This window comes from Blennius ocellaris (assembly GCF_963422515.1).
Source record: "Blennius ocellaris genome assembly, chromosome: 15".
Taxonomy (NCBI): domain Eukaryota; kingdom Metazoa; phylum Chordata; class Actinopteri; order Blenniiformes; family Blenniidae; genus Blennius; species Blennius ocellaris.
In genome coordinates, this window is record NC_137664.1 from 17,323,831 (window position 1) to 17,337,082 (window position 13,252).

Below are 13,252 nucleotides of genomic sequence, written 5' to 3' on the forward strand. Positions count from 1 at the left end.
CATCCATCCATTCCTCCCTCACAGTCTTTGTCATCTTTTATGCCTGCCTCCTCTTTCTTTCCCCCCCATCCTGCCTGCCGCTCTCTGGTCTTCCATCTTGCGTCTCACCTTCTCTCACCTCTCTTTGTTAACATCCACGCCACTTCCATTCATGCTTTATTGATGCCGCGGTGCTTATACTAACTTTATTAACATATCACTCTTTGCAAAATCAAATTTCTTTCTGCATTTATATTAAATTTGCGTGGAATAAATTGAACAACCATCAGGCATAGGCGGAAAACCCTGTGAAGTGCAGTTATAGGTAAATTTAGACCCTTTAGTTTCTTAGAAAAATAACAATTTTCCTCCTGATGTATCATTTAGAGACATTATATGATTCCAAATCATATATACATATATATAGAGCTGCACAATGTATTGTGAATTAATCCACATCACGATATCAAAGAGAGACTAAGTGAAATGCAGTAGATTAGATTTCTGTGTATTTATGCTTTGCATGTAGGTGTATTTGGTCAATCAGATACCCACCCACTGGGTAGATGGGACTGGCACAATGCTAAACTTTCATTTTGTATTGGGCATCCATGTTCAGAGCCACTAAAAATCCATCCACCTTTTTGACAATGGCTGCCGAAGTGCAACTTTTTTTAAATGCTCCAACTGCGGTTGGACACAAAACGTGTCCAAAGACAAAGTGTGGCTCGGTCTCATCTGGTGTAAATTAGAAGCAAGCGAAAGAGCTGTTATAGGAAGAACAAAGCCCAAACGGGTTACAAATCCTTATTGCAATCTGGATATAACCAACAAAACAACTAACTATATCAGATAGTAGCTTCATCGTTAAAACACTGAATGAGCCGCACGCTGACCTTGGGATGTCATGTGACACTTCAAATGTCTGGGAAAAGACAAAAAAGTAAAATTCCTCGTTCTGCTGCTACTATCCCCCTTTTGCTGTTTTTGTAGGTCTGAGAGAAAAACTGAAGTGGTATCGTTTCATGTCGTTCCTGCCTGGCCTGGGAAAAGAAATTCATACCGGGAGGCTTCAAGGATCTTTTCATGAAAGGTCTCAGGGAAGATTTTACTGAGCTGCCAGTGGAATAGAAAAAAAAATCCAGTGTTTTCAGGGCTTAAAGTCAGGATTTCTTGGTCTTTGCTGCATCTGATTTAACCTCTTGCAACAGCACCGGCACGATACTGAGTTACTGTGGAACTCTTCTGAATCTGAGCAGCAGATTCTTATTGGTTATATATGAATCTTTAAAACTAATTTTTAAGTGTTCAAAATAACACGTCATATTGTAATGCATCATGGTAATGCTGCATTCCCATGCTAGGAACTTATTTATTAGAAGAAAGAAATCAGTTGTGACTGTGACTTATTAGCTCACCTCTGTAATGCTTCTCAGAATTTTGGTGCAACTTTATATTATTATCATCATTCATTCATGCATTATTTCATTCCAGCTACAGTGAACATTCAGACTTTAGAGCACCTTCCCCCCACAAACTGATTGAACTGAATGAATATAAAAAAAGGCGTAACTGAAGTGGTCAGTTAAAAGTGAAATGAGTTTTAAGGTGTTTATATACAGCAGCTGGTGAAGTAATTTGACTATTTTCAGTTTCTTGCACATTACTGTATGTGTGCCACAAGAAATCAAACATGTTGCTTCCAAGTGTACAAATATCTTTTATTTTCACTGTCTACCACATTTTCTCCTTGAGCCTGAGGCTTCATGCTGACTGCAGCTTCATTTATACAATATGCACACTAAGACACTCCAATGACTTCCAGCTGGTTGAAAACTGGCATCTTCTGGTTATGATTGTCTGTGTTGTTTTAACACTGCTGCCAGATTATACAAGTATTACAGGAGTTATGTCTTGGGAAGGATTCATCCAAATAAATCAGACTTTTATATATGTGATCATTCTGTGTATAGCCTACGCATAATTCAAACCTTCATTTCTCACATAAGCTACTTATATAAGGTGCTTTTTGAGAATGATGCTGCCTTTCATGGTATTGCTGGCCTTTCTCTTTCAGTTTTTGGTATTTCTCCATCAGGCAATCTGTCTGTTTTTGTCAGATCATCTGCGCTTTCTTCCTGTCATCCACCGCCGTGCTGGTCTCGCTCCCCTCGTTACCATGGAAATGAGATCAACATGCAAATACCTGAGCACGCTCGCTAAGGCCGTGTGATGGCAGATGCAAATTGCATCTGCTTGTGGGATTACACGCCCACACACACACACACACACACACACACACACACACACACACACACACACACACACACACACACACACACACACACACACACACACACACACACACACACACACACACACACACACACACACACACACACAGACACACACACACACACTGACACCCGCTGGCAGGCCACCACAAGAACCACACTGAAGTGATCCATACATGCAGCAGTCGTTAGAATGCTGGATTTCAAAGGAGCTTGAATTGATAGAGTGAAGTTTGAACCAGATGTGCAATAATAACAGCCTTTCGGTTCACTTCACTATATTTATGGTGATGTAGCCTGTATTGATGTGCACTGTCTCAGGACATTAGTGATTGTTGGCTACTTGTGGGTAAACAGCATGTAACATACTGTTTACACTACCTATGTATATGCTGATTTGCTTTGGATTTATATTTTGCTACTGATTGCTAACCGGTAAAAGCAACATTTTGAGCTTGTGTTTGTAAGCAGATAACAAATGATTCCAAAAGTTCATGTTTTTATGTATTCATCTCACACTGTCAATGCAAATAATGGTAAAATGAGCACACACCATGAATTTATCATAAAGTTGAACAATCAAATGAAAATAAAAAATAAAATTAACATTTAAAAGTGCTACAAGAGACTAAATGTAATGTTTTATTTGTCCTAATGTTATTTGTTTAATATTGTAATAACAGCATTCACTAATGAAGTCACTTAACCAAGTCCAGTTGACTTGATGATTAAATTACCATGAGACAAACAAGAACATGCCTCGGCAAAGATCTGAATAAATCATTGCCTGCTTAGAGATAAAATGCTGAAGTTATTATTTTATTTTAATGATTAAAGAGTACAGGAAATAGGCATCAAATTGAATCAAGCCTGTTGTCAATAGAAAATACTATCCTGTATTAATTGATCTTAGATGATATTGCTGTTATGAGATTATCTTGAAATGAAAAAATTTAACTTTTGGGGGTGCATGATGTGTGTGTGTGTAGTGTAGGCTGTTATTTTGTTATCAGCTGATAGGCAAAATAAATAAATACAAATTAAGAATTAAAAAAATGAACGAGCAAAACAAATTATTTTAAGTCTGTCTTGGAGTCTTTAAGTGTAAGTGTATATTTTAATGCTATTATCGTGTTCATTTGCTTGTGAAAGCGCAGAGTTTCCTCTCCGGCCGCTTCATTGATGTCAGTCTTTTTTTTATGAATGAACGGCAGAGGAGGAAAGGGCACGCCGAACTGCTCAGTCTGTGATTGGCTGTTCACAGGTTGACGTCACCTCTGTCGTGACGCGCTGCTACCCATTCATAAAAAAAAAGAAAGAAAGAAAGAAAGAAGGCAAAAAGAAAATAGTCTTGTGGAGAAGCAGAAGGAGAAAAGAGGAGAGAAGTGACCGGACTGCGCGTGCAAAAGTGGTTACCATGCATGAGGGATAGATAGAGGGAGAGGCGCTACACGGGAATCCGCCGCTTCTCTCTGGGTTTTGGGAGGAGGAGGGTGGAGGCGCAGAAAGAGCAGAGAGACAGAGAGAGAGAGAGAGAGAGAGAGAGGAGGGAGAGAGCGAGAGAGAGGGAGAGCAGTTACTAACAGCAGCGCAGCAGTCGACGACAGCCCGCGAAGCGAGCGTGCCATGGAGGACCTGTGCGAGATGGACTGCACGGTGCTGAAGCGCTTCCTGAAGGACGACGGGGCCAAGTGCCTGCTGCTGGACTGCCGCTCCTTCCTGGCGTACAGCGCGGGCCACATCCGCGGCGCCGTCAACGCCCGCTGCAACACCATCGTGCGCCGCCGGGCGAAGGGCTCCGCGCTCAGCCTGGACCAGATCCTGGCCGGGGACGAGGAGGCGCGCGGCCGCCTGCGCTCCGGGATGTACTCCGCCGCGGTGCTGTACGACGAGAGGACGCCGGACTCAGACACGGTGAAGGAGGACAGCACCGTGATGCTCGTGCTCAACGCGCTGTGCAGGGACTCCGCGGGCACGCGCATGTACCTGCTCAAAGGTAAATAAATTACGCACATTTTACGCAGGCTGGGATGTTGAGGGAAATACAGATTAATCTGCACAGCTGGGAGAAAGACACCCTTTAATCCAGCATTTCTATTATTTGAGTCACCGGTAATATTTCTGTTATAAAGAAGGAGATAAATAAGCATTGAACATTTGTCTGTAATAATGCCACAGTGATGTATATTAAAAAAAAATTTGATTAAAAATAAATATTGAGTTCACTAAATGCTGATATTTCTAATAAAATTGCTCCCAAATATACACTAAATTCTAATATTATAATGTATTTGATTCTTAAGAGTCCCACATTTTATGAAAGGAATAATACCCCCCAATTGAGGTTATTTATTTTTCGAACATAAAAAAAAATACTTACTATTATTTACGGCATTACCCACAAAGCTGTAAGATGACACATCTTGCTGTCTACCTTGAGTCTCCTCCATATCTACATATGTCTTTGTTACACTCTCATTCACTGGCTTCTCCACACATGCACACGCAGGCCAATGGCTGTGAGCTGAGTGAATGAGGTAATGCTGATGCGTAGAAACCACATCAAACCGGAGGGACTCGCTGTGTGACACACGATCGTAAGCACACAGAGAGTTTTTAGGGGGCAGATCACTGATGTGGCGAGTGGTCAAAATCAAGAACACAACACACATGGATAGAGCCAGAGATGCTGCAAGCTGTGGTGCATTTTCTCTCTCGCTCATATGTGTGTGTGTGTGTGTGTGCATCCTAATGATGCAGATGTCTTAAAGCACCAGTGTGTGGTGCCTTCATGTGGCTTACAGGGACTCCTTGTTAATCTGATTTGATGCTGGCGGTGCAGATGGTCAGCCTGCAGATGTTTTGCACGGGGTGGGGAAGTTGCACAGAAAGTCGACACAGTAGAGGTCAGAGGGTCCATTTCCATTGGCGCCGACGTCGTGTGCCCGCAACTGTGCATCTTGTATTCAGCGCATTGAAACCCCAGATGAAAAACTTCTGTTGAAGCCAAACGCCGGCGATTCGCCACAGGATTACTCTAATATGCTGCTGATGGTAAAATCATTCCACTGAGCACGGCTGATGCCTTCTCCTTTTGTTTTGTTTTTCAGGGGGATACGACCGATTTTTCGCAGAGTATCCAGAGTTTTGTTTAAAGACCAAATCCATACCGCCCCTCACCAGCCAGTCCAGCATCGACTCGGCGTGCTCGTCGTGTGGGACGCCACACAATGATCAGGTAAGAGCAGCGACACCGTGGTGAGCAGGGCTTTTCATACTGATGTGAGTCGTGAGCCGTCAGTCGTGTGTGTGTGCATCATCATCATCATCATCATCATCACCAGGTCCATTTTATTGTATATCCACCAGAAATAAATAGCTAAATTTGAATCTTCTTAATCTTATATTGAACATAAAATATTAAAAATGCCCTCACTGTGTTTGCATTTATTAATCAGTCAGCTGTTAATATGAGAGATGGACATTGCCACGTTCAACATTCACATCCACTCTCTTCATCTTTATGCAAATGTTCACTTTGATATGACAATCGACCAAAAAAAAATAAAAACGCAAATTCTTGTGATCAGTTTTATATTTATTAGTTGACTCATGAGTCCCCTGAAACATTTCTGGTGAGATTTATCAGGGAAAAAAAAATATATATATATATATATATTTTGAATATCACCTTTGAGCCATAAATGATTACAACTGTCATTATCAACTTTTACATTAATTAATCACATCATGAGACAAATACTCATTTATTTTCTTTTTATTATGATATTCGGCAGAACACTGAGCAGACTGGCGTCACATTTGAGCTCTAAATGCTTACATCTGTAAAGGTATAAAGAAAAAGCTTTCCAGGTGTGTGATTTTAGATATAAATGGCTAAAACCGGCAACACATTCTCAGCTTTTACATATATTTATTTCACCATCTGTTTTTACGATATTCAGTTGAAAAACACTTATGTTCAGTTTCAATGTGTTTAATGTGTTTTGGAAAATTAAGGAGATGTTGGTGTTTTTGTCAGTCGTATCCAGGCAATAAATGGTTAATCTTGTTTCTAAGTTGTAAACAATTACATGTTTGAATCTACTCGTGAGCGTTGTGATAATTTTCTGGGATATTTTAAGAAGGGTGAATATTTTTGTGTTTCTTGAACCTGTTTGAGCTTTGGATGGTTCAAACTGTTTTCAAATGATCAATATTTACAGTCATTATTATCTCACTAATGCAAATATTAGTCTTTCCAGCACACAAAAGTGCTATTTAATGTTTTGCCAAGTCTTACTTGACGATCTTGTAAAACGAGCTCTGACCCCGGGAGCTCCTGTGTACAATCACCAGAGGTTATTTGCTCGGCTCGAGGTCGACTTTCAGCTGCTGTTCCCACAGTTTCTCATCTGTTTGAGCAATAAAAAAAACGTTTTTTTTTTGTGTGTTTTTTTTTTTTTTTTTTTAAACCTCCTGGACTTATCTCTTCGGTCTGGAGGGGCCACATACACATGAAGTGACTGAGGTGTGGATCTGACTCAGAGTCTGCCATAGGCTCCCCTCCTGTCCCGTGGTTCGAGCCATCAGATTGTACGCTCGCGGTCACATGCGGCCCAGGGTTTAATTGCAGTGGAACGCACAGGAAGTGGGGGGGGGGGGGGGGGGGGGGGGGGGGTGCAGACAGACCCGGCCTCTGTGTGCTTTCTAAGAGAGCAAACAGAAGAAGAGTCTGTGGTGACATCAGGTGCATTGCACATTGGTTCCGTTACTTCCTGCAGTGGCATGATGAATATTATGCATCGGGGGTTAAAATACCTGACTCCCCCCCACCCCACCCCCTCCCTCCCTCCATCCCCCATTTCCTCTGTCCTCTCCACCCCGCTCCTCCTCGCGTTACATCGCTGAGCGGCATCGATCATTTCCTGACGCTGTGTCAGTACCGAGTTCGTCAGCAGCGGTGACATAAACAGAGCGAGCGGCTCCCGTCGATAAGTACAGACCGCCCGCCGGCTGACCTCACAGAACCCACCAGCAGCCCACCCTCACGCTACAAAACACTCAGACATGTAGGTCGGAGCGTCACAACTCCCCCCCTTGAAGTAAAACCAAAAAACAGTGTATTTCTCTGAATCAGGGTATTTTTACGCGTTTGAACGTCCAAAAGTTCAAACCTGATGATGAAAGACCTGGTCAGGCCTCAATGAGGAGGCAGCTGTTTCACGCCGAATATTAACCCTTGATTAAATACCAGTTTGCCCCATGTCGCCTCATACGTCTCGAACGACACAATTTGGATCCGTCAATGAGTGTAAATCTTTGCTCACTTGCTAGTTGTATATTATCAAATTGTCTATTTCTCCGCTCTATCAACCAAATGCAAAATAAATAAATTCAAAGCAAAACAAATATTTCTTCAGTTCTTCTCTTTTTATACATATACATCTATATATTTATACATGCATAGTTCACATTATCTACTGTTGTCTTTCCTGCTATGCTTCAAGCTTTGTACTAATACTAATTTTATAGTTTAGATTTGTCTGACTTATCAGTTTTATATTCTATATATTTCTTCTCATAAAGCTTTCATCTCTCACCTGACCCTAAAAATTACGCCTCAAAGCCGTCATGTGCCTAATGCAATTAATCATTTCAACCAAAGCACCAGCTTTTAAAGTTCTCTTTGAACTCGTCAACTCACTTGTTGCAAAAACCGACAACTTCCACATCTTAATGAGACTCAAACTGAATTTTCTGTTTAATCTACTTAGATACACTTACTTCCTGTGACATGTGATTTCATTTGAATTAAACTAATCTTTTTCTAATGAACAATTTCCTTTATTCAGAGCCCAAAGTATGATTTCACTCTGCTTTAATTCTACTTTTTTTTACCCGAGCCTTGACGTCAGCACTGGCGTCACAGAGCGCAGTGAGAGATAACAGGGGACTGGTTCCTGCGAGCTCGGTCCGGCTGAGGACGCTCACATGAACCCAATTACAAGCTGTACTAGGAAGCATTAAAAACACAGGACATGAAACTGTGGGGGAACGTTGGGAAGCTCAGATGTTGATGCTGACAAGTGGGCCAACGTGGCCGAGGAAGAGTCTCAACGTGTCCGAGGAAAATCGGCGTATTTTCTATTTTCCGTCTTTGCTCTGTGTTTGGAAATCACCGGGTCCGTAAACTCCTGAACACAAGTTAGTTTAAAGGGAACTATATCGATCGATTTAGACGCGTGCTGAGTGAGTGCATTCGCGCAAATAATAGGCAGCTCCTTTCCGACGAGAAGTGCCGCTAATGAGATTAATAAAATATTTAAAGCAGGTCACGCTCACGCTGAACTCATTTGCTGTGTGGCTTCTGCCGCTCCACGAGACACTCGCTCCTTTGTCTTGTTTTCTACGCTGCATTTTTTTTTTTAATTTCAGCCTCACAACTCCGGCGCAGTTTTCTTTCTTTTCTTTTCTTTTCTTTTTAAACCTTCATCTATAGCAGTATGTTTTTGATCAGCTTAACTCTGTAGTCTTAAGTCACACAGTGAGAGGGGTCTTTGTCAGCTGTATGTAATGTCAGAGATGTCAATACGCCACACAAAATGATCGCTGCTAACAGCGAAACAATGAAATGAAGTGAAGCTCAAAGCAACACCAAAGCTGCACCAGTTTTTCTCCTTGAGTATGAATTAGGCGATCACTTGGTTCCTTTATTTCCTGATTGCACTAAAAAAAAAAAAATCGCCATAAATCACACATTTTATACGTCAATAACTAAAGACCAACATAATGAATGATAATGCACGACGGTTCTGTGTCGTCGGCACCGAGTAACAAAGAAATTCTGATCTTGTCGTTCCTCCAGGGCGGCCCCGTCGAGATCCTACCCTTCCTTTACCTCGGCAGCGCCCTCCACGCCTCCAAAAAAGAAGTTTTGGACAGCATAGGAATCTCCGCCTTGCTCAACGTGTCGGCCGACTGCCCCAACCACTTCGAGGGGGCGTACCAGTACAAGTGCATCCCTGTGGAGGACAACCACAAAGAAGACATCAGCTGCTGGTTCCTGGAGGCCATCGAGTTCATAGGTCAGTGCGGAGGGCATGTGGGAATGTGTGTGTGTGTGTGTGTAGTTTGTTGTTAAGTCACATAATTGATATTAAAAGTGTAGAATTTTGTCAGTGGTGTTCCGTCCAGGGTGTACCCTGATTGTAGTGAGATGGCATCAACTCCTTAGATGGGTAAAACTCTATAGAAGATGAATGGATGGATCGTCCGAAATAATATCGATGAAAAATGAAAAATCTCATAATTGTTACAGTGTTGCTCTGCAAGTGTTGGGAGCTTGTGGTTTTCTCCTATTTAAAGTGACTCACTACACCATCTCGTGGTATCAAGTGGTATTGCAAGATTGGACATGAGTAGCTAATGGGTTGCTTTGCTAAGTTTCTTGAGAATCTCTGCCTTATAACATGTTGAATCTGGTGATTATTTCAAAGTCCATTTTGAACGTCGTGAACTACAAACAAGACAAATTGTAGATGTTTAGTTTGAGTTTCCCTCCCGCAAAATTTAGACTAATATGCCGTTTGTATAAATTAAGGCAGGTCATAAAACATTCCTTCATCTGTGCCAAGGGATTATTTCCAGGTTGCATTATTCACAGCAGCAGAAACCAACAAAATGACGTAATGGGGTAGAATAGAATATTCATGCGAATGACTTCACTGCAACGTGATCTTGTCGTCGTATGTTTAATGCGGGCAAACGTGAGCTTCGCGGTCGCTTTGCATATCCACACTGTGCAGAGATGGTGTGTGTAGCTTGTCTGCAGCGCGTGTGTGTGTGCGGGTGTGTGTGTGTGTAGGTGCTGGTATGCGTCATAGTTAGTTGCTGTGGGACCAGAGTCTGACTCATCCACTGTTACCGCCGTGGCGGAGTTACCTGAAATCTGTTTTTGTGTGAAAAATTAAGGGAGGAAAAATACAGGCACATTTAAAAAAGAAAAAAAGATGCATAACGAGTGACAAATATGGAGTCTTCACACAAGTGTCCTTCAGTGTTGGGTAATTTTTATGTGCACGAGGTTGAGGGGTGAACTTCAAAGCAGTGTTGTTTTTTTTCTTCTTTTTTTAAAAATCCAATTGGAAGATGAACGCGTGGCCGGCAGTAATGGAAAATTAGATTAACTTCATCAACACGCACAGAAAAACACAACAAATGAAGTTCCTCGATTATCTCCCCCACATTCTGCGCTTCTAATTTCCTGCATGCGACCAGGAATGTTCCAAGACTTCAACATGGCCGGGAAAATTGAGTTACTGTAAATGTCTTCCTCCAACCATCTGCAGAAATTTGGTTATTCTCTGTAACGAAGTAACAACATCAAACCGTACTTAAAGAGGCAGGACTATAAATAAGGTGGGGGCAGGAAGTGTGAACGAGAGGCTGATGACTCAAATTTTGCACTTTGCGTGTGTGTGTGTGTGTGTGTATGATTGGCTGCTTTCTCACTTTGAGGTTAGTTATCAGCCGAACTGCGCGGGGAGGGGAGGAGCATGAAAGAGCAGATAGAAACGAGTCTGGGGAGAAGCTTCTCTCTCCATCTGTTATCAGAGTCTCTTCATGTTCATGTTTTGGGTACTTTTTGTGTTGACTTATCTCTAATAGATACGCTGGTGATGCCAGTTTTTTTTGGTTGTTGTTTTTTAAATGAGCAACTTCATTATATCTCATTTACTATTATAAAAGTTAAAGAAAATCATTTGATATTTAAGATGCTGAAAACATTTCTTGTGTTATTTTTCTTTTGGTTGAAAATAAGACAAATTGCTATTTTTTCCAGTACAAAATTATTTTATCTTCACAACAATGAGGAACATAAAGTATGTGACTGAAGATTTGAGGCTTTTTCTTGTCATAAATACTACCTAAACAACCAAATGTATTAATTTTGCTATTGAAGTACCAAGGCAGATAAATACTAGTTATCTCAACACTATTTAAACACCAACTTGTGCCACTTGACTGTAATATTTATGCAAAATAACAATTGTATACACTAAATCTAGTTCGACCACATAGTAGTTGTTGTCAACTAAAGCTAAATGTGTCTTTGTTTAATCGAGTTTTTTTAAACTAAGTGAAAAGTGAACTCCGTCTTTTCCTGTCTCAGGATCATCTGTTTAAACTGGAGTGTATGTTTGATAGATTGTTCGTAGTCCATCTTCCACTAATACATCAACATCCTGACTCTTTGTTTATCTTCATTCTATCTGTCTGTGGTGCTATGGAGCGCTGATGGTTTATGGGTATTGTAGTATTTTGAAATACCCACTGAAACGCAGTAAAAATCATTTTTGCTGTTGGAAACGTTGATATTGAAAGCCGTCTGACCTCTGACCCCGTCTCTTCTCAGACTCTGTACGGGACTCCAGCGGTCGGGTGCTGGTCCACTGTCAAGCGGGCATCTCCCGCTCCGCCACCATCTGCCTGGCCTACCTGATGAAGCGGAAGCGCGTGCGCCTGGACGAGGCGTTCGAGTTTGTGCGCCGCCGCCGCAGCATCATCTCGCCCAACTTCAGCTTCATGGGCCAGCTGCTGCAGTTCGAGTCGCAGGTCCTCGCCACCTCCTGCGCCGCCGAGGCGGCCGCCACCGCCAGCCCGCTGCTGGGGCCCAAGTCCACCTCGGCCGCGGTGTCCGCGGCGGCCACGCCCACCTCGCCGTTCATCTTCAACTTCCCGGTGTCGGTGGTGAACCCGGCGTACCTGCACCACAGCCCCCTCACCACCTCCCCCGGCTGCTGATGGACGGACTTTGTCTGGCAGAGCTGCCGACCACTTCAGTATGTCAAACATGCTTCCAGGGCGGGGTGGCGAGGAGGAGAAGCGACACGGTGCCTGATTCGAAAAAAACTTCAAAAAGACTGAGAGGAACGGGGAAAAAAAACAAACACTTTTTAAAGCTCGCGGCAGACGGTCCTCACATTTCAGATGTAATCCAAAGCAACGGAAACAAAACAAAAAAAACGAGGTGGCTCTTTACACCTTGTGATGGAGCGGAGGCGCCGCGCTGGACTGATGTTTACCGGAGAGGGCTCCTCTCAGCTGGACAGAGCAGCACAGCGGCCAACAGAGAGACACACTGACACACAACCTCCCACACGGAGAGGCACGAGCAGCAGATATACTCTTAGTCTCTCTGCTTCACACACACACACATGCACGCACACACACATTCATGACTACCAAACTGAATAAGCTTAGTATGAAAATGGGGGGGTGTTGCCATGGAGACGACAGGTCTTTAGGAGAGGAGATGGACACAGGAAGGAAGGAGGAATTTTAAGCACCCTGCTCTTTCCCCTGTGGGTGTCCCTCCTGTTTGCCAGACAAAAGAGATGGGTGGGAAAAAAAGAAAAGAAATGAGGGGACGGTGATAGAAAGCAGGTGCTCTGACCGGAGCTTCCTCCCCCCACCATGCACACACACACACACACACACACACACACACCTTCCTCTCATCTCATCTCCTTTTCATCCCTTTATATTCCCTCCCTCCTGCGCATCCTCTCATCTCTGCCTCTCGGCTCCGCGTCTCTTCCCTCAAGACGGCGGATAAATAAAAGTAGATGCCAAATAAAAGGCAGGGACCCTTGCAGATGGAGCGGGAAACACCTCTCACACACTTCAGGAAAACCCGTCTGCTTCATCGGGGGGGGGGGGGGGGAAACAACCAAGAACAGCAAAACAAAAGTGGCGTTGAAAGAGATAGAAAACGAGTCTTTGCTCAGCGCGTGATGATCGTAGGACAGTTTGTGACGACACAATCGTTTTGATATCACAGGGCAGATGTTTCAGCCACTGCACACCTACCCAGCGGCTATTTAAAGGACCAAGCTGATGGTTTTTCATACTATTTTTATTTCTGTGTCTGGGAGAAATAAGGTTTGTTAAGATGAGCAACCTTAAACAATCAA

General features: G+C 42.9%; 1 protein-coding gene across 1 annotated transcript; it reads left to right on the forward strand.

The window, feature by feature from the left end:
• The first annotated feature begins 3,749 nt into the window (after positions 1-3,749).
• On the forward strand, positions 3,750-12,243 carry dusp4 (dual specificity phosphatase 4). Its single transcript, XM_080510397.1, has 4 exons — positions 3,750-4,269; positions 5,384-5,511; positions 9,142-9,361; positions 11,692-12,243. Exons 1-4 carry the CDS (start codon positions 3,900-3,902, stop codon positions 12,078-12,080), a joined length of 1,107 nt encoding a protein of 368 aa, XP_080366523.1. The 5' UTR covers positions 3,750-3,899; the 3' UTR covers positions 12,081-12,243.
• The last annotated feature ends 1,009 nt before the right edge of the window (positions 12,244-13,252 follow it).

What these genes read in the sequence shown, in the direction of transcription:
- dusp4 (XM_080510397.1), top strand. Translation starts at nt 3,900, where the DNA reads ATGGAGGACCTGTGCGAGATGGACTGCACGGTGCTGAAGCGCTTCCTG. An exon ending in GCGCATGTACCTGCTCAAAG is followed by an intron (nt 4,270 to 5,383) that starts GTAAATAAATTA and finishes TTTGTTTTTCAG; the next exon opens with GGGGATACGACCGATTTTTC. An exon ending in GGAGGCCATCGAGTTCATAG is followed by an intron (nt 9,362 to 11,691) that starts GTCAGTGCGGAG and finishes GTCTCTTCTCAG; the next exon opens with ACTCTGTACGGGACTCCAGC.